We start from the raw sequence: 22412 nt of genomic DNA, 5'->3' as shown, positions 1-22412 counted from the left end.
AGGCGCACTGGAGGTCTGGAGCTTAGGGCTGGCACAACCTGTCCTGGCTGGATGCTCACTTTAGCCAGGCAAGTGCGGGGCGCTGGGACAGGACGAACTGGGCTGTGAAGGCGCACTGGCGACACAGTGCGTAGAGCTGGCACAGGATATACTGGGCTGTGGAGGCGCACTGGAGGTCTGGAGCGTAGGGCTGGCACAACCCGTCCTGGCTGAATGCTCACCTTAGCCCGGCAAGTGCGGAGCACTGGCACAGGACAAACTGGGCTGTGAAGGCGCACTGGCGACACAGTGCGTAGAGCTGGCGCAGGATATCCTGGGCCGAGGAGACACACTGGAGACCAGGAGCGCTGAGCCAGTACAATCCGTCCTGGCTGAATGCTCACTTTAGCCCGACAAATGAGGGGAGCCGGCAACGAGCGCACCGGGCTGTGAAGGCGCACTGGAGATACAGTGTGCATCACCGCATAACACGGTGCCCGACTGGTCACATGCTCCCCACGGTAAGCACGGGGAGTTGGCTCAGGTCTCAACCATGACTCTGCCAATCTCCCCGTGTGCCCCCCCCAAAATATTTTGGGGGGCTGCCTCTAGTGTTTCCGTCGTTGCAACGCTAGTTCCTCGTATCGTCGCGGTTCTGCTCTCGCTGCTTCAATCTCCTCCTTCGGATGGCGATACTCCCCGGCCTGCCTCCAGGGTCCTCTCCCGTCCAGGATCTCCTCCCAGGTCCATTGGTCCTGACCACGCTGCTTGGTCCTTTTGTGGTGGGTAGTTCTGTAACGGTTGTCGTCGGAAGTTGAAGGAGTGGACCAAAGCGCAGCGTGGTAAGTGTTCATGATTTGTATTATTCAATGAAACACTCGAACAAAAATAACAATGAACGAAAAGCGCACAGTTCTGTCAGGTACAGAATACAAAACAGATAACAACTACCCACAAACACAGGTGGGAAAAGGTTGCCTAAGTTTGATTTCAGAGACAACGATAGACAGCTGCCTCTGATTGGGAACCCTACTCGGCCAAAACAAAGAAATAGATAACATAGAATGGCCACCCCACATCACACCCTGACCTACACAAATAGAGAAATAAAACGGCTCTCTAAGGTCAGGGCGTGACACCTCCTCTCACCATTTCCCTTCGTTTGTGGACATAACTGCTACACACATTGTTGTCCCCATATTAGCTAAAGTAATGATCTAGTCGACATAGCTAATAGAACTAATGCGTGAGTAAACCTGCTGCAATAATGCAGTAACGTTATAGTGTATAGTCAGTAAGCAGTTACACCGCTGGGCCCCGGTGGCAATAAATTAATAAAACCAAAAGCTTACCTTGACTTGGAAGAATTCCAGTGTTGTGTTGGATAGTCATAACCAACTAGCTAACATAGCATCCCTCTGTTTGAGTCAGGTGTTTGAGTAACTAAACTAGCCAGCTGCATTTTATAACTAGCTAGCTAACATAGCATCCCTCTGTTTGAGCCTGGTGTTTAAGTACCCAAACTAGCCAACTGCATTTGCTAGCTAAGTAAGTGAAACTGAAAGTGAACAAATTACAAAATCATCTCTCTTGCTTCTCCTTCAATTTTTAAGAAATTAATTTGTTGAAAACTGTTCCACTATTGTCTTTCTCTCTCTTTGAGTCAACTACTCACCACATTTTATGCACTGCAGTGCTACAGTGAGGGAAAAAAGTATTTGATCCCCTGATGATTTTGTACGTTTGCCCACTGACAAAGAAATGATCAGTCTATAATTTTAATGGTAGGTTTATTTGAACAGTGAGAGACAGAATAACAACAAAAAAATCCAGAAAAACGCATGTCAAAAATGTTATAAATTGATTTGCATTTTAATGAGGGAAATAAGTATTTGGCCCCCTCTCAATCAGAAAGATTTCTGGCTCCCAGATGTCTTTTATACAGGTAACAAGCTGAGATTAGGAGCACACTCTTAAAGGGAGTGCTCCTTATCTCAGTTTGTTACCTATATAAAAGACACCTGTCCACAGAAGCAATCAATCAATCAGATTCCAAACTCTCCACCATGGCCAAGACCAAAGAGCTCTCCAAGGATGTCAGGGACAAGATTGTAGACCTACACAAGGCTGGAATGGGCTACAAGACCATTGGCAAGCAGCTTGGTGAGAAGGTGACAACAGTTGGTGTGATTATCCGCAAATGGAAGAAACACAAAAGAACTGTCAATCTCCCTCGGCCTGGGGCTCCATGCAAGATCTCACCTCGTGGAGTTGCAATGATCATGAGAACGGTGAGGAATCAGCCCAGAACTACACGGGAGGATCTTGTCAATGATCTCAAGGCAGCTGGGACCATAGTCACCAAGAAAACAATTGGTAACACACTACGCCGTGAAGGACTGAAATCCTGCAGCGCCCGCAAGGTCCCCCTGCTCAAGAAAGCACATACACATGCCTGTCTGAAGTTTGCCAATGAACATCTGAATGATTCAGAGGACAACTGGGTGAAAGTGTTGTGGTCAGATGAGACCAAAATGGAGCTCTTTGGCATCAACTCAACTCGCCATGTTTGGAGGAGGAGGAATTCTGCCTATGACCCCAAGAACACCATCCCCACCGTCAAACATGGAGGTGGAAACATTATGCTTTGGGGGTGTTTTTCTGCTAAGGGGACAGGACAACTTCACCGCATCAAAGGGACGATGGACGGGGCCATGTACCGTCAAATCTTGAGTGAGAACCTCCTTCCCTCACCCAGGGCATTGAAAATGGGTCGTGGATGGGTATTCCAGCATGACAATGACCCAAAACACACGGCCAAGGCAACAAAGGAGTGGCTCAAGAAGAAGCACATTAAGGTCCTGGAGTGGCCTAGCCTAGTGGAGTGGCCTAGTGGCCTAATCCCATAGAAAATCTGTGGAGGGAGCTGAAGGTTCGAGTTGCCAAACGTCAGCCTTGAAACCTTAATGACTTGGAGAAGATCTGCAAAGAGGAGTGGGACAAAATCCCTCCTGAGATGTGTGCAAACCTGGTGGCCAACTACAACAAATGTCTGACCTCTGTGATTGCCAGCAAGGGTTTTGCCACCAAGTACTAAGTCATGTTTTGCAGAGGGGTCAAAAACCTATTTCCCTCATTAAAATGCAAATCAATTTATAACATTTTTGACATGCGTTTTTCTGGATTTTTTGTTGTTGTTATTCTGTCTCTCACTGTTCAAATAAACCTACCATTAAAATTATAGACTGATCATTTCTTTGTCAGTGGGCAAACGTACAAAATCATCAGGGGGATCAAATACTTTTTTCCCTCACTGTAGCTAGCTGTAGCTTATGCTTTCAGTACTAGATTCATTATCTGATCCTTTGATTGGGTGGACAACGCAGCAGTCTAAGGCACTGCATCTCAGTGCTTGAGGAGTCACAACAGACACCCTGGTTTGAATCCAGGTTGTATCACAACCGGCCATGATTTGGAGTCCCATAGGGCGGCGCACAATTGGCCCAGCGTCATCCGGGTTTGGCTGGTGTAGGCCGTCATTGTAAATAAGAATTTGTTCTTAATTGACTTGCAAAGTTAAATAAAGGTTAAATATGATTATTTATTTTTTTTAAACATGTCAGTTCATGCTGCAAGAGCTCTGATAGGTTGGAGGACGTCCGCCGGAAGTTGTCATAATTACTGTGGAAGTCTGTGGAAGGGGGTGAGAACCAAGAGCCTTCTAGGTTTTGTATTGAAGTCAATGTACCTGTAACGGTCGTCGTACGTAATGGACCAAGGTGCAGCGGGTTGAGTGCTCATCTTAACTTTATTAGAACACGTAACAATCAAAACAAGGAACCGATCGAACGAACAGTGTTGCAGGCTAACACACAGCAGTACAACAACAACTTCCCACAAAGGGACAGGTGAAAACAGGCTACCTAAGTATGACTCTCAATCAGCAACAACGATGTACAGCTGTTCCTGATTGAGAGCCATACCAGGCCAACACAAAGAAATACACAACATAGAAAACCATAGAAATACAAAACAAGAACATTACCCAAAAACCCCGGAACACATAAATCAAACACCCCTCTTACATAAATACATATCCCATTAAACCCCGAACCACATAAAACAAATACCCCCTGCCACGTCCTGACCAAACTACAATAACCAATACCCCCTGCCACGTCCTGACCAAACTACAATAACCAATACCCCCTGCCACGTCCTGACCAAACTACAATAACCAATACCCCCTGCCACGTCCTGACCAAACTACAATAACCAATAACCCCTTATACGGGTCAGGACGTGACAGTACCAAGAGGAGGACGGAAACTAGCTGTCCTCCGGCTACACCATTTTATTGGGAAAACCGCAAACATGTATCCCTGACAAGCTCCTGAAATGGTCAGCCATATCTGAACACAATCAGACTACGAAGAGACTTTTGTGCTTCTAGGACCCGTCTTTCAGTGCGATCTTAGTATTCTGATAGCAGAAGTTGCATTTAAGTGTCAAGTGTAGACACAACCTTAGGTGTCTTCCTGGTCCTTGGAATGTTCTGAGGCTTCGCTCTGTGTGTGTGTGTCTGTGTGTGTGTTTGTATGTGTGTGTGCGGTGTCTGTACACCTGTGGGAAATTACTTGCATGGTCTATCTCTGAAGTTGAATCACAATACATGGATGTAGTCATGTATCATGTAGTCATGATACATAATGGCGCCGGAGGAGATGGCTGCCGTTTTACGATCTCCTAACCAATTGTGCTATTGTGTGTGTTGTTTTGCGTTATTTGTAACTTATTTTGTACATAATGTTTCTGCCACCGTGTCTTATGACCGAAAAGAGCTTCTAGATATCAAGACAGTGATTACTCACCCTGTACTGGAGGAATACTTTTTCTTTAACGAGTCAGACGGGAAGGATTTACTTCAGACCCCCGACAAGGCCCTCATCCCCGTCATTCACAGGAGAAAGAGAGGTAGATATCGGGGACGAAGATCAGGGTGCCTTGTAAGGATCCGACGACGAGTGGGTAATCTGCCTTTACCATCGATCCTATTAGCCAACGTACAATCATTGGATAATAAAATAGACGAGCTGCGAGCACGTATATTCTACCAATGGGACATTAAAAACTGTAATATCTTATGTTTCACCGAGTCGTGGCTGAACGACAACATGAATAACATACAGCTGGCAAGTCAATTAAGAGCCGTGTGGTGCCAGGACAACAACCTCTCCCTTCACTTGATGAAGAAAAAGGAAATGATTATGGACTACAGGAAAAGGAGGACCGAGCACGCCCCCATTCTCATCGATGGGGCTTTAGTGGAGCAGGTTGAGAGCTTCAAGTTCCTGGGTGTCCACATCACCTACAAACTAACATGGTCCAAACACACTAAGACAGTCGTGAAGAGGGCACGACAAAGCCTATTCCCCCTCAGGAGACTGAAAAGATTTGGCATGGGTCCTCAGATCCTCAAAAGGTTCTACAGCTGCACCATCGAGAGCATCCTGACCGGTTGCATCACTGCCTGGTATGGAAACTGCTCGGCCTCCGACCTCAAGGTGCTACATAGGGTAGTGCGTACGGCCCAGTAAATCACTGGGGCCAAGCTTCCTGCCATCCAGGACCTCTATACCAGGTGGTGTCAGAGGAAGGCCCTAAAAATTCTCAAAGACTCCAGCCACCCTAGTCATAGACTGTTCTCTCTGCTACCGCATGGCAAGTGATACCGGAGCTCCAATTCTAGGTCCAAAAGGCTTCTTAACAGCTTCTACCCCCAAGCCATAAGGCTCCTGAACAGCTAACCAAAGGGCTACCCAGACCCCTCTTTTACGCTGCTGCTACTCTCTGTTTATTATCTATGCATAGTCACTTTAACTTTACCTACATGTACATATTACCTCAATTACCTCAATCACATTGACTCTGTAACAGTAACCCCTGTATATAGCCACGCTATTGTTATTTTACTGCTGCTGTTGAATTATTTGTTACTTTTATTTTCTGTTTTACTTATCTATTTTTTAAATGAACACTTATTTTTTTCTTAAAACTTCTTAAAGCATTTTTGGTTAAGGGCTTGTAAAGAAGCATTTCACTGTAAGGTTGTATTCGGCACATGTGACAAATAACATTTGATTTGATTTGATTTTAATTTGACAGTCAGTGTAACTACAGTGCAGTGTGTCAAAGTAATGTGAACACAAGTGTTGTTGCTGTTTTGCACTGATAGACTACCCTATATTTAACCTCATTACAGACCACGCTAGTCAAATTCTTGGAAGTTCATGGTCTGCCATTTCATGCACACACAAACACACACACACGCACACACACACTAATAGTACATGATGACATAATAGCTGTGTTCTTGGAAATGGTTCATAACAATAATATGTGACCCTGAACTGTGGCTGTTGTTCGAAAGGGTTCACAACAATATGTATGCAGCAACTGTTTCTCATACGCCTCGGTGTGTAAGGTAGGCAGCTCTGGTCCTGGACAGCCACCGTGTATAACGGTCTTCCTTATTTCCTGTAAATAAATGACTAATTTCTACCTGGGAAACCAGGTGTGTGAACCTGAGTAATCAATATGAAAGGTTCCGTCAGCAATAGGTGTTCAATGGTAATGTCAATTGATTCTATTGTTTGTGTACAATGTCTGTCTGCGGCTCACTAGGATCCCTGGTCTAAAAGGTTTTTAATAATGTGTTGATTCACTGACGTGAGTTAATTAATGTGTTCCTGTTATTCCGATGTAAAGGGGTTACTGTTACCTAGGAGATGATAATTGGAAGTAGGCCATAGAAATCCCCCTGCCTCTCTCACACACCAGCATGCACGCGGCATTCATCCATGTCACACACACACGCACACACACATCCACGTTACACACACACGTGTGCACACACACACACACACATGCGTGCACGCACACGCGCACACACACCTACACGGGTACTCCCACCGCCTATGTGGATGGGGACATGTGGTTGTGCTTTGATCAATGTTTGTGCAATAGGCTTCTCTAGTAGAATGATCAGAGTGGGTTTTTCTTTGAATGATTCTCTTTCAACTGTTCCGTCTTCCCTACCTAGTTCCATTCACACCTCTCTTCTGTCCCTGTTTTCTGTACCTTTTGCCTCATCCTGTTTTTTGTGCCTTACGGTGAATGAAAAACGCAGAAAACAGTAAATTAAATCCGTCAGTGCATAGCTGCGGGAAGTAAGGGTGCTGAGGGTGCTGCAGGTCGCCCTGAAAAATCAACAATAAAAAAATATTACTAAATGTTATTTTTTGTTTTTGAAAAACCAGAAAATCTTCACAAAAGTAGTGCACTGGGCCTTTAATAGTCCTGTATTAGTGGACTGTTATATCTGTCTGCAGTGCCAACGCGGGCAAAAAGGTTTTGACAAAACATTTGCAAATAAATGTACGGCTATGCGTCAGTGTATTGAGTGAAGTAGGTTTACTGTTGTCCCTGTCTTTTTCCTGTATACTTTTTTTTTTACATTGTGATGTATTGAATATGAGGATTACCAGGAATCAACACCCCTCTGTAAATGAAGAGTAAGGCCTCTGTACTGAACACATTATTCTTTTATCATATGTGAACAGGCACACATGAGTCCTCATCATCACAGTATTGAATAGAAGCCATTCAAAAATACATCCCATCCCCCACCATAATCCAGGACTGAGACCTTGAGGCCTGGATGTGAATAACTCAGGCAGATCATACCGGGTAAACTCACCCCACAGCTTGAAATGTCACCAATAGCGCCATTGAATCAGATTATTTTCAGAGGCGCAACTGGTTTGCACGTTGTCAAGCGGGTAGTCACTTGTGTTTGCAATCAGAGGACCACTGATTTGAGCGCAGTCAAGGGACAGGGACAGTGGAGGAAGTGAAACTGCATTGGAGGAAATAACATCTATCATAGCAACTACAAATCAACACAAAGACAAGTGCTCACTTTAGCAATGTACAATTATAGCCACATTTATTAATTACAAGCAGATTACCTTTACACTACTCTACTACGATCATCATCATCATCACCATCATCATCCCCGTCATCTTCGTCTCAATGTTTTGCCTTTACATTATACACACATTTACAACAAAATGCATACACAAGTTGATGAACAGAAACTGTTAAAGTGGTTCACGACAAAATAAAAATACATGTCTAGCATTATTGTCTTTTTTAGGAGATACTTCTCAAAATACTGTTCATTATCACAAGTGTTTTTTTACTCAGTAGTGTTACCGTACTAAAAGTGCACACAGTCTATTCAATAACAGACAGCTTTGTATAATACAATGGCAATTTACACAATGATGCATTTCACACATTCAACATCAAAACAAGGCAAACCAATTCAAAAGGCACAGGACTCCCACATCAATAACAATCGTCTTTATAGAAACCAAGTTGTACTTGTTGACACTTTATTATGTCATTCTTCACTTTAAAATGATTCAAGGCCCAGTGCAGTCAAAAACTACATCTTTCTGTCTTTTATTTATATTTCCACGCTATGAGGTTGGAATAATACTGTGAAATTGTGAAAATTATGATAATGCCCTTTTAGTGTAACAGCTGTAGTGTTGAGTGATTAGTGCTTTTTGAGGTTGGTTCGGTTTCGATTATAAAAAAAATTATCACGGTTTTTGATTTCGGTTTCGATTATTTTTTTAAACATGAAATGTATTATGAAATAATACTTTAGAGCTTTTTAATGGAAATTCTAAAACCAAAAATAGTGAACATTCAATTGCCAAAACATTGAACATATTCCATTGTCTCTGTCAGGTCCACATCAAACATTACATTTACATTTTAGTCATTTAGCAGACGCTCTTATCCAGAGCGACTTACAGTAGTGAATGCATACATTTCTTTTCCCATACTGGTCCCCCGTGGGAATCAAACCCACAACCCTGGCATTGCAAACACCACGCTCTACCAACTGAGCCACACGGGACCACATCAGAACATCAGAATAATAGGAAATTACTATGAAATAATCAAATATTCAGTTGTGTATATTACTTAGTTGTTATTTAATTACTTTATTATTTTTCATTCCTTAAAGTAAATCTCAGTTCAGGCAGTAGCAGTCAGCCAGCCAGGCCATCTAACGTTATGTGCTCCCCATACTGTGTCTTTAGTCATCCTATTTAGCTAGCCTGCCTAAGTATAGTATGCTGCAGAGCTGTCTGATAAAATCTTTTAATTAGTTCTTAAAAGTAGATAAGCTATACTTTCACGAACTGTCCGTGACCCTCTCGTTGTTATGTTATGCACATTCCTCTCTCATGTGGTTTTATGCGTTCTGTGTGTATCTAACCTAACATAGCAGGCATAAAAGTGTATCCGTTCAGAGATCTGTATACAATGACGAGATGCTCATGTCTATGCCCTAACAATGGGAGTCGTTGTCCCAAAGGCGGGAAGGCAGGCAACAAGCTTAACAACAACAACAAAAAAGATTAACCTTTATTTATACAACTCCAAAATAAGCCAATCGGAACGCATTGGGCTTATCTTGGACAGATTTTGGTGAGAGTGAAACCTCTCGCTTTGCCTGTTCCTCTGATCCATCTCAAGCCGGGAAAAACTGGCGCAATGGATTGTGGTTATTGCAGTTAATTACCACATTTCCTCGCTGAACTAGGTCGAATATTTGCTTAATGAAAACTACAACTCCCTTCAGCCCAGCATCCCACATAGTTCTTGACTTGATTTCTCAGATTTCTCTCGTGAATGATTTGATTTCTCTCTAGAGAAACGGCACGTTGGGGTCACAAAAATGTACTAAATACAGTTCAAGTAATTGACCCCACTTTGGTCAATCAGTTGTTTAATAACCAAAAATAAAATGTTGGTTAATCGCTCAGCACTAAAGAGCCGTTTGAAAAAATAAATATTTCAGTCTGTTTTAGTGGGATGGAGTTTCGGCCTGCCTGGTGGCATCACCAGGCGTTAAATTAGTTAATAGACCAATAAGAAAGAGTTCTCTGCCAATAACAGCTAGTTTTCAGTTTTCCCCTCCCCATTCAGACCACTCCCAGAAGGTCCGAGCAAAATTCTTGCTTGAGAAATTACTCTTTGCTAATAATACATTTTTGTTTCTTTTTGCCAATTTTTATTAAAAACAATTACAGTAAGATATTTAATTGTTACCCAGAATGGATTTGATATTGAGATAAAAACGGCTGCATTGGACCTTTAATCAATTAAAATAAGTTTTCCAATATCAGACATGATACATGTGGTGTATGTATGGTACTGTACAGATTGGAAACAAAAAAAAAAATCATATGGGTCTTTGATTGACAGTTTAGTTAAGTATGATGTCACATATCAAAAGAGGTATGGACCAATAGTGTTCAAGATCCCGTAAAGGGTGGTGATCTCAATATTTTACACAGACATGAAATTACCTTCAATGGTTTGATTTAGAAATTAAAATCTACCACTCCCATGTTGCAAACTTTATCTGTGGTGGCTGTCTTAGGCAGTAATTACTTGCCAAAGAAGGAGTAAAACCATTGAATAAACAGTTGGGACATGTATACCTGTAGACGTGTGATCACAAAACTGTGTGTAGGTTCTAAATGTAATGTAGTAACCGCTCCAACAGGTGAAAGAACTGGGACATCATTTTAGTGTCTTCTGTTAATGGGTCAAGTGTGTGTGTGTGTGTGTGTGGTGTGTGTGTGTGTGTGTGTGTGTGTTTACAATTTCAGTCATTGGTAAGGGGCAGTGATATAGTCATGTTGCTTTTCATCTCATATCAACACCTGTAGTTTATCACTTGTACTGTACAAACAATGTCATCTCATCCATAGTAACATTTTTGCAGTTTCAGTTTGAGTTAATTTTACATTTATGTTATGTATTTTCTGCTAGCATGTACAATTGGTAAAGAACATACAGATACATGATTTACTCTTTCTTCAATCCCTTTATCCTCATGACCCTCCTTCCATCCCTCAGCCCCTCCCCACCCTCCACCCCTCCCTGGCAGGATTAACCATAAACAATTTAACAATATAGAACCTAATGTGTCAAAAATATGTTTTTAAATGAAAAAAGAAATCTAGAAAATAAGTACGTCTTGGCCAGGTCAAAACAGGATAAAAACAGTATAGAGTAGACCTACTTCTGAAAGGACAAAATAAAACCAAAAAGCCTTCAGTGCTTGGGGGTTAGAAGAGAATAGAAGAGTTAGTTCTGTAGAAAGCCTTCAGTGCTTGGGGGTTAGAAGAGAATAGAAGAGTTAGTTCTGTAGAAAGCCTTCAGTGCTTGGGGGTTAGAAGAGAATAGAAGAGTTAGTTCTGTAGAAAGCCTTCAGTGCTTGGGGGTTAGAAGAGAATAGAAGAGTTAGTTCTGTAGAAAGCCTTCAGTGCAAAATATACATGAGGAGGGATTCTTCATTTGAAATAAAGATTGTGTCCACAGTGTTTGGACAAGAAGTTCAATTTACCATGCCTTTACTTTACTTGGGACAATGTGAAGTGCAAACACTTCACATTGCAGTGCCAATGTCATAATGATACTATTAATTACCATCTAAGTGCACAGTGAAATCAAAACATTGGCACCACTGACCGACCTGCACTTGGTCAACATTGTGAGAACCTAATCTAACACCTAATACTTTTTCTTGTTTAAAAAGTAGGAACATATTAAAAACATAAAAAAAGAAAGTATTCTACCTGTGCAATAGTTCAAGTAAGTAACTTTGTTTCTGCGCATAGTTAGTGCCTAGTCAAAAATACCCATATCCTGTACTGAAAGATCCACACCGCTCCAGGGGAAAACAACAAAACACACAAATACAAAACAAGTATTTACATATCTGAATAGAACTACAGAGTAGGTACTCCCTACTACTGGTCCAGGGTCAGACATTGTTTGAACCCCTACTGGTTAAAGTTAGGATTGAGCGCAGGGTAATCTGTTCCTAGATCTGTGCTTGGAGTGGCAATTTTCACCTCGAGCCAGAACAACCAACCAGAACTGTCCAATTCAAAGGAAGGAGAGTGGTTTAGTCTCTAGAGGGGTGTCTCAAAGACTCTGGATGTGTCTGAAATGGCAGCCTATAGTGCACTACTCTAATATCACACTCTGGATGTGTCTGAAATGGCAGCCTACAGTGCACTACTCTAATATCACACTCTGGATGTGTCTGAAATGGCAGCCTATAGTGCACTACTCTAATATCACACTCTGGATGTGTCTGAAATGGCAGCCTATAGTGCACTACTCTAATATCACACTTTGGATGTGTCTGAAATGGCAGCCTATAGTGCACTACTCTAATATCACACTTTGGATGTGTCTGAAATGGCAGCCTATAGTGCACTACTCTTATATGAGACTCTGGCCAAAAGTAGTGCACTATAGACAGTAGGGAATAGGGTGGCATTTCAGATTTGTCCTAAAGGGGCGTGTCAAACACTCTTTCCGACGAGTCTTCTGTATCGTCCTCCGACTGTGACTTGTGGTTGACCCTCTCGGTCGTCGAGGAGACAGACAGGTTGCCATGGGGACTGTCTTCGCTAAGCTTGGCCTTGCTGCTGTAATGGACGAACTCCTGGATCTCTAGAGGCAACCGTCTGAACTTGTCCTGGTACTCCTGGTCCAGCTCACTCTGCAGCTATATGGAGAGGAGAGATCAGAGTATGGGTCTATAGGTAGCTATAGGGAGAGGAGAGATCAGAGTATGGGTCTATAGGTAGCTATATGGAGAGGAGAGATCAGAGTATAGGTCTATAGGTAGCTATAGGGAGAGGAGAGATCAGAGTATGGGTCTATAGGTAGCTATAGGGAGAGGAGAGATCAGAGTATAGGTCTATAGGTAGCTATAGGGAGAGGAGAGATCAGAGTATGGGTCTATAGGTAGCTATAGGGAGAGGAGAGAACAGAATATGGGTCTATAGGTAGCTATAGGGAGAGGAGAGATCAGAGTATGGGTCTATAGGTAGCTATAGGGAGAGGAGAGATCAGAGTATAGGTCTATAGGTAGCTATAGGGAGAGGAGAGATCAGAGTATAGGTCTATAGGTAGCTATAGGGAGAGGAGAGATCAGAGTATAGGTCTATAGGTAGCTATATGGAGAGGAGAGATCAGAGTATGGGTCTATAGGTAGCTATAGGGAGAGGAGAGATCAGAGTATGGGTCTATAGGTAGCTATAGGGAGAGGAGAGATCAGAGTATGGGTCTATAGGTAGCTATAGGGAGAGGAGAGATCAGAGTATAGGTCTATAGGTAGCTATAGGGAGAGGAGAGATCAGAGTATAGGTCTATAGGTAGCTATAGGGAGAGGAGAGATCAGAGTATAGGTCTATAGGTAGCTATAGGGAGAGGAGAGATCAGAGTATAGGTCTATAGGTAGCTATATGGAGAGGAGAGATCAGAGTATAGGTCTATAGGTAGCTATATGGAGAGGAGAGATCAGAGTATGGGTCTATAGGTAGCTATAGGGAGAGGAGAGATCAGAGTATGGGTCTATAGGTAGCTATAGGGAGAGGAGAGATCAGAGTATAGGTCTATAGGTAGCTATAGGGAGAGGAGAGATCAGAGTATAGGTCTATAGGTAGCTATAGGGAGAGGAGAGATCAGAGTATAGGTCTATAGGTAGCTATATGGAGAGGAGAGATCAGAGTATAGGTCTATAGGTAGCTATATGGAGAGGAGAGATCAGAGTATGGGTCTATAGGTAGCTATAGGGAGAGGAGAGATCAGAGTATGGGTCTATAGGTAGCTATAGGGAGAGGAGAGATCAGAGTATAGGTCTATAGGTAGCTATAGGGAGAGGAGAGAACAGAATATGGGTCTATAGGTAGCTATAGGGAGAGGAGAGAACAGAATATGGGTCTATAGGTAGCTATAGGGAGAGGAGAGAACAGAATATGGGTCTATAGGTAGCTATAGGGAGAGGAGAGATCAGAGTATGGGTCTATAGGTAGCTATAGGGAGAGGAGAGATCAGAGTATAGGTCTATAGGTAGCTATAGGGAGAGGAGAGAACAGAATATGGGTCTATAGGTAGCTATAGGGAGAGGAGAGAACAGAATATGGGTCTATAGGTAGCTATAGGGAGAGGAGAGAACAGAATATGGGTCTATAGGTAGCTATATGGAGAGGAGAGATCAGAGTATGGGTCTATAGGTAGCTATAGGGAGAGGAGAGATCAGAGTATGGGTCTATAGGTAGCTATAGGGAGAGGAGAGAACAGAATATGGGTCTATAGGTAGCTATATGGAGAGGAGAGATCAGAGTATGGGTCTATAGGTAGCTATAGGGAGAGGAGAGATCAGAGTATGGGTCTATAGGTAGTTATATGGAGAGGAGAGAACAGAATATGGGTCTATAGGTAGCTATAGGGAGAGGAGAGATCAGAGTATAGGTCTATAGGTAGCTATAGGGAGAGGAGAGAACAGAATATGGGTCTATAGGTAGCTATAGGGAGAGGAGAGAACAGAATATGGGTCTATAGGTAGCTATAGGGAGAGGAGAGAACAGAATATGGGTCTATAGGTAGCTATAGGGAGAGGAGAGATCAGAATATGGGTCTATAGGTAGTTATATGGAGAGGAGAGAACAGAATATGGGTCTATAGGTAGCTATAGGGAGAGGAGAGAACAGAATATGGGTCTATAGGTAGCTATAGGGAGAGGAGAGATCAGAGTATAGGTCTATAGGTAGCTATAGGGAGAGGAGAGAACAGAATATGGGTCTATAGGTAGCTATAGGGAGAGGAGAGAACAGAATATGGGTCTATAGGTAGCTATAGGGAGAGGAGAGATCAGAATATGGGTCTATAGGTAGTTATATGGAGAGGAGAGAACAGAATATGGGTCTATAGGTAGCTATAGGGAGAGGAGAGAACAGAGTATGGGTCTATAGGTAGCTATATGGAGAGGAGAGTGTATGGGTCTATAGCACAGGAGGTTGGTGGCACCTTAATTGGGGAGGACGGGCTCGTGGTAATGGCTGGAGCGGAATTAGTGGAACGGTATAAAATAGACCAAACACGTGTTTGATGCCATTCCATTTGCTCCGTTCCAGCCATTATTATGAGCCGTTCTCCCCTCAGCAGCCTCCACTGGTCTATATGGAGAGGACAGGACCGAGTATGGGTGTACTACAGAATCAGATAGAACCACAGAACCAACAGAACTACAGCAACAAAGAGAACTCCTGGTCCAGCTCACTCTGCAGCTATAGGGAGAGCTGCAGTATGCGTCTACAGAACCAACAGAGTGGGCCTACATAATAATATACTGAATACGTCCTGGTTACTTCTGGTACTCTGTAGCTGAAGAGGAGAACTGAATATGGTGTCAGTGATTGGTGATGACTGATGTGGACCAGCAGGGTAGTTGTTACTGGTCAACAGGTGGGCCAATGGTTGTTGTGGGGCTAACTGGGTAGTCTATATGATGGATTAAGGTACTTTTCTTGTTCCCTGTTTTCTTTTGTTCAATTTTCTATACCTCAATTAGTAACAAAGGAATGAAAGAGATGTGAATCATTAATCGTGAATGTAGGCTCCCGTGTTCTTCTGAGCTCCCTGCCTTCTGACGGACAGACAGAGAGTCTGTTTTTCTCCCAGGCATATCCTCCCCTAATGATTACAGATGACAGGATTGTATTCATTCTTATCCAATAATTGCTTTAATGCTGATTTTTCTGTTTAACTACCCTGCTGCATCCCAGGGGAGGGTCGTAATTAAAGGAGAGCAGCAAAGATGAACCACGTCACAATCTAAGAGTCTAAGGATCTAAGAGCTACATCTGCTTTTCAGCATTACAGGAGATGGAAGACAAGCAGATTTACATAAGTCTATGATCTCACAGAGGTAAAGTCAGGCAGAAAAACAAAGGAGAGTTTGTCAATAAAGGTCAGATTTTTGTAGGATTACTTGCTCATCAAACAATCCTACAATTAATATGTCACCAAATGACCTGTGGGCTAATGGTCAGGGATATGGCTGTCTGTGAGGAATTAACTGAGAGTTGCTGGTAATAGACCTTTCATACACAATCAAACTTTAGTGAAGTGATCCAATATTAATAAACCTCAGACCCACTCCAATCCAAGGAAACATTCTTGAGAGTGGGTCTATTCAAATCCAAACATGTCTTTTTTTCCTTAACTTGGGTCACATCGAACTAGATCAGAAATCAAATCAAATCCAAGTTTATTGGTCACGTAAACAGATTGCAGATGTTATCTTCACTAGGGTAGGGGGCACTATTTTCACCTCCGGATGAAAAGCGTGTCCAAAGTAAACTGCCTGCTACTCAGGCCCAGAAGCTAGGATATGCATATAATTGGTAGATTTGGATAGAAAACACTCTAAAGTGTCCAAAACTGTTAAAATAATGTCTGTGAATATAACAGAACTGATATGGCAGGTGAAAACCTGAGAGAAATCCATCCAGGAAGTGGGATTTTTTTATTTTGTAGTTTTCTATTGAATGCCATTACAGTATCCATTGACTTAGGACTCAAATTGGACTTCCTATGGCTTCCACTAGATGTCAACAGTCTTTAGAAATTGTTTCAGGCTTGTAATCTGAAAAATGAGGGAGTAAGACCACTTTGAATGAGTGGACCATTCAGTGTCCCAGAGGTTTTTCATGCGCACGTCCGAGAGCACGCCTTTCTTGTTTTCCTTTTATATTGACAAAGCTTTTGTCCAGTTGTAATGTTATTGCTTATTATGAATAAAAACAACCTGAGGATTGATTATAAACATCGTTTGTGTCACAAGTATCTTCGTCTTCTGACGATAATGCGAAATCGTCATCAGAAAAGGTAGACCAATACGCAGCAGGTGTGCAGTTGTTCATTTTGAACATTTAATTAAATCAACACGAATACAAAAACAACAAACAAGAAAACGAACGATAAACTGACAGTCTGCAAAGCATAGGCTCAACACAGAACAATCACCCACCCCGAACCACATAAAACAAATACCCTCTGCCACGTCCTGACCAAACTACAAAAACAATTAACCTTATACTGGCCAGGACGTGACAGTTTGACATGTTTCTACGAACTTTACTGATACTTTTTGGACTGTCCATCTGTCTGTTGTGACTGCGTTTGAGCCTGTGGATTACTGAACAAAACGCGCAAACTAAACGGAGGTTTTTGGATATAAAGAGGGACTTTATCGAACAAAACAAACATTTATTGAGTAAATGGGAGTCTTGTGAGTGTAACCATACGAAGATCATCAAAGGTAAGTGATTAACTTCATCACTATTTCTGACTTGTGTAACTCCTCTACTTGGCTGGTAACTGTTTGTAATGATTTGTCTGCTGGGCTCTGTTCTCAGATAATCGCATGGTATGCTTTCGCCGTAAAGCCTTTTTGAAATCTGACACCGTGGTTGGATTAACAAGAAGCTCATCTTTAAACCGATGTATAACACTTGTATGTTTTATGAATTCTTATAATGAGTATTTCTGTTTTTGAATTTGGCGCTCTGCAATTTCACTGGATGTTGGCCAGGTGGGACGGTAGCGTCCCACACCCCCTAGAGAGGTTATCACAGGTGCAGAGAAATGCTTATGTTTCTAGCTCCAATAGTGCCATAATATTTAGCAATACAATATCAATACACACATATATACTGTACATAGGGAAGCAGTCTCTAAGGGGCAGAGTACCGGGCGGAGGCCGGCAAGTGATGACTGTTTAACAGTCTGATGGCCTGGAGATAGAAGCTGTCTCTTGGTCCTAGCTTTGATGCACTTGTACTGTCTCCACCTTCTAGATGGTACCGGGGTGAACAGGCCGTGGCTCGGGTGTCTGAGGTCCTTGATGATCTTCTTGGCCTTCCTGTGACATCGGATGATGTAGGTGTCCTGGAGGACAGGCAGTGTGCCCCCAGTGATGCGTTGGGCAGACCGCACCACCCTTTGGAGAGCCCTGCGGTTGCGGGCAGTGCAGTTGCCATACCAGAATGTGACACAGCCCGACAGAATGCTGTCGATGGTAGAAGTCTGTGAGGTTCTTAGGGGCCAGGCTGTATTTCTTCAGCCCCCCTGTGTGATGTGCACTCCGAGGAACTTGAAGCTTTTGACCCTCTCCACTGCGGCCTTGCGATATGGATGGGGGCGTGGCGATGTGGATGGGGGCGTGCTCTCTCTGCTGTCTCTTGTAGTCTACGATCAGCTCCTTTGTTTTGTTGACATTGAAGGAGAGGTTGTTTTACTGGCACCACTCCGCCAGAGTTCTCACCTCCTCCCTGTAGACTGTCTCGTCATTGTTGGTAATCAGGCCTACCACTGTTGTGTTGTCAGCAAACTTGATGGTTGAGTTGGAGGCATGCATGGCCATGCAGTCACGGGTGAACAGGGAGTACAGGAGGGGGCTGAGCACACACCCCTGTGGGGCCCCCGTATTGAGGATCAGCATGGTGGAGGTGTTGTTGCCCACAATTACCACCTGGGGTCGGCTTGTCAGGAAGTCTAGGACCCAGTTGCACAGGGAGGTGTCGAGACCCAGGCCCCTGAGCTTACTGATGAGCTTGGAGGGCACTTTAGGCTTAGAGGGTATCTTTGTCTTACCTAGGAACAAGGCTGGCATTGAAACCTTCATAAAACTGACAGAGAAGCCCAGAGGTGTGAATAGATTTGTTATGTAGTGGTAAAAAAAAGGGTGGGTAAACTCTGATCGCCGGTGGTGGTGAAAAAAGTTACGCTGCTTATACATTCAATACATTTTTCTGCAAAAGGTGGGTAAACTGTTCGGTAAAAAGAGGCAGGCAGGCAGGACAAGCTAGCCTCAGCCTGGACGTTAGATCATTATAGGCTAGAGAGGAAGATACAGTAGTCATGGGATGAAATAGAAGAGATATTCAAGTGTGATACCGAGTGAAGAGGCGATTTCACTAAAGGACATGGAAAGGAAAGAAGAGAGAGGGATGAAAATTCTATCCCACTGGAGGACTGGGGAGAGAAGGAGAGAGGGATGAAGACTCTATCCCACTGGAGGACAGGGGAGAGAAGGAGAGGGAAGAATGTTATCCAACTACAAGTGTAGGATCTTAATTTGATCACCGTGTTGTTGCAGAAAATTTCTGGCACAGCAGGAAATTCAAACTTGTAGTGTATTCAAGGTTTAAAAAGACTTCTAAAGTTTGAAATTTCCACCCCAAATTTTCAGACTTGATTTTCCCTAACAAACAATGTATCAACCCCCCCGAAAAGCTCCATTAATTATAATCAACGCAATAATTCACATTTCCTGTTGCTGCAGGATTATTTTCCTGCTGTGAGAAACTGGTCAAATTAAGATCCTACATCTGTAGGAATGGGAATGAGGAGAGAAGAAAGGGATGTCGGGAGGAGAGAGGAATGAATTCAGTCCCACTAGAGGGCAGGTGTGGTGAGCAGTGATAATGATATGTGATAAGATGATTTCATGTTCCTTATGAAGTGAAGCCAAAGGCAGTTCTCCATCACCTGGGTCAGTAAAGTTCTATTCTGATTCAGCTTTTCTAACTCCCTTGCTGACCAAGCCTGAGGTTATCTCTAGCCTGACCCAACCACACTCTCCAAGGTTTGTGCATTCATACAGTCTCTGCCCTGATTTGACCACACTCTACAAGGTGACCTTCCAGGAAGAGTGTTTTTCACTGAGACGATATTCAGCCAGATGGCTAGACGCTTTGCTCTGCAGCCCCTCTCTCCTCTCCTCTCCTCTCCTCTCCTCTCCTCTCATCTCCTCTCCTCTCCTCTCCTCTCCTCTCCTCTCCTCTCCTCTCCTCTCCTCTCCCTCCTCTCCTCTCCTCTCCTCTCCTCTCCTCCCTCTCCTCTCCTCTCCTCTCCTCTCCTTCCTCTCCACGCCTGACCTACTTAGAAAGGGACTGTCTGCAGCGTGCACTGTCCCCCTGTTAATCATAGGCACTGAGGTCTTTTGATAAAAGCGGTCATCTCTCTCCCAGCTCTGATGGTTCCTAGGTGTGAAGATGTTGGGTGGGGTGGAGCAGGAGGGTGTGAGGTGGAATGTGGTGGGTGGCCATCAGTCAATGGTTGATGGGTGGGTGTGTTTCAGTGTGTGTGTACGTGTGTGTGTGTTTGTGTGTGTGTGTACGTGAGAGAGTATGTACGAGTGTGTTCATTGCCATCGGGTCGAGGTGTGTGTGTTGGAGACAGGGTGTGTGTCGGGGACAAGGTGTGTGACAAACGCCACACCTCATTATCATCTGGTGGGAAGTGACAGCTGAGGTAATTAAAAGTCACAAGGATGGAGGGATGATGGAGGAGAGGAGGATGGAAGGATGTAGAGGAGGAGCAGGTGGAGCTGGCGGGGTCTCAGGCCCTCTCTTTCTTTCTCTCTTTCGGTCAGTCCCCTTCCTTTCACCATCCCTCTGTTCTTCCACCGTCCTTCTCAATGGAAGATCTGAGATACTGGGGAGCTGAGCCTCCTCCAACAGTGTTGTCTAACAGAATGTGTGTGTGTGTTAATATGGCTTCTTGCTGCTTCTCAGTACTCCAGTGGAATCACAGCAGCAGAATCATAGCAGCAGTCAACAGGTATAACAGAGATGGCCTACTCCCGGAGAGCTACTGTACTGGGTCTGCAGGCTTTTGCTCCAGCCCTACACAATCAAGGTCCTGGATGTAAAATAGGTGGGTAAACTCTGATCATCTGTCGCAGTGAAAAAAGCTCCCTATACTTTTAATGCAATTTTCCGCAAAAGGTGGGTGAACTTTTGGGCTCAAAAAAAGGTGGGTAAACTGTGTTAACCCTCAACTACACCGAGCAGCTGATTAGCTGGAACAAACCTGCAGGAGAGTAGATCTCCAGGAACAGTTAGGCCACCACTGACATAGAACATCCAGCATTAGAGATTCAGGAGCCATCTGTGTTCCCCAGCCCTGCTGGGTGTCAGCGTAAATCTAGGAGCTACCTCTGGGTCTGCGTCCCGAATGTCAACTTATTCCCTACCTAGTGCACCATTTTTGACCAGGGCGCGGTTTCCCAAAAGCATCTTAAGGCTAAGATCATCGTTAGAAATATAGGATCGTATTGTGATCGTATGGTTCTAAAGATGAACTTAGGCTTAAGATGCACTATAGTGCACTAAATAGGGAATAGAGTGCCATTTGGGACGCAGACAGGGAGTCTTCAAGGTACTTTAAAAGGGATTAGGTAGCACATAAAAGTGCCAGACCAGTTTCAAGCCCAGTAGTTCCAGGCCACTCTTGTGATATAAGCCACACTGTGTGTAATTACCAATTACCATGACCAGGAGGTGAAAGAGGGGTCACTGCTCTGAAATGGGGAGGCAGGACAGGAGGAAGGCTGTGTGTGTGTGGGGGGAGGGGGAGGGGGGGGGGGGGGTTTAGCTCCATTTCCATTATTTCCATTGTAATGGGCATAACTCTGGAAATGGCCTGCAGTGATCCACAGCTGAGGTATAATGAAGAACAGAATGGAGAGAAAGAGAAAGAGAGAGAAATAGAGAGAGAGTGAGAGAGAGAGAGAGAGAGAGTGAAAGAGAGCGAGAAAGAGAGAGAGTAAAAGAGAGAGAAAGAGAGAGAGTGAGCAATAGAGAGAAAGATAAATATATACACTGCTCAAAAAAATAAAGGGAACACTTAAACAACACATCCTAGATCTGAATGAAATAAATAATCTTATTAAATACTTTTTTCTTTACATAGTTGAATGTGCTGACAACAAAATCACACAAAAATAATCAATGGAAATCCAATTTATCAACCTATGGAGGTCTGGATTTGGAGTCACACTCAAAATTAAAGTGGAAAACCACACTACAGGCTGATCCAACTTTGATGTAATGTCCTTAAAACAAGTCAAAATGAGGCTCAGTAGTGTGTGTGGCCTCCACGTGCCTGTATGACCTCCCTACAACGCCTGGGCATGCTCCTGATGAGGTGGCGGATGGTCTCCTGAGGGATCTCCTCCCAGACCTGGACTAAAGCATCCACCAACTCCTGGACAGTCTGTGGTGCAACGTGGCGTTGGTGGATGGAGCGAGACATGATGTCCCAGATGTGCTAAATTGGATTCAGGTCTGGGGAACGGGCGGGCCAGTCCATAGCATCAATGCCTTCCTCTTGCAGGAACTGCTGACACACTCCAGCCACATGAGGTCTAGCATTGTCTTGCATTAGGAGGAACCCAGGGCCAACCGCACCAGCATATGGTCTCACAAGGGGTCTGAGGATCTCATCTCGGTACCTACTGGCAGTCAGGCTACCTCTGGCGAGCACATGGAGGGCTGTGCGGCCCCCCAAAGAAATGCCACCCCACCATGACTGACCCACCACCAAACCGGTCATGCTGGAGGATGTTGCAGGCAGCAGAACGTTCTCCACGGCGTCTCCAGACTCTGTCACGTCTGTCACGTGC

General features: G+C 43.9%; 1 protein-coding gene across 3 annotated transcripts in view; it reads right to left on the bottom strand.

Annotated features, from left to right (window-relative positions):
* Positions 1 to 7956: 7956 nt before the first annotated feature.
* The window catches only part of LOC106608062 (1-phosphatidylinositol 4,5-bisphosphate phosphodiesterase beta-1), a 275600-nt gene continuing 261144 nt past the window's right edge, over positions 7957 to 22412 (bottom strand). For all 3 annotated transcript variants that reach the window (XM_045720989.2, XM_045720987.2, XM_045720988.2), the window contains one exon: positions 7957 to 12659. In XM_045720989.2, the coding sequence (XP_045576945.2) occupies positions 12649 to 12659 (11 nt within the window). In that variant the 3' untranslated portion in view covers positions 7957 to 12648. The remainder of the gene's footprint in view (positions 12660 to 22412) is intronic.

The sequence above is a fragment of the Salmo salar genome, chromosome 06, assembly GCF_965601325.2.
Source record: "Salmo salar chromosome 06, fSalSal1, whole genome shotgun sequence".
Taxonomy (NCBI): Eukaryota; Metazoa; Chordata; class Actinopteri; order Salmoniformes; family Salmonidae; genus Salmo; species Salmo salar.
Note: the sequence above shows the minus strand (reverse complement) of the source record. Positions and strands in the feature narration are given on the sequence as shown.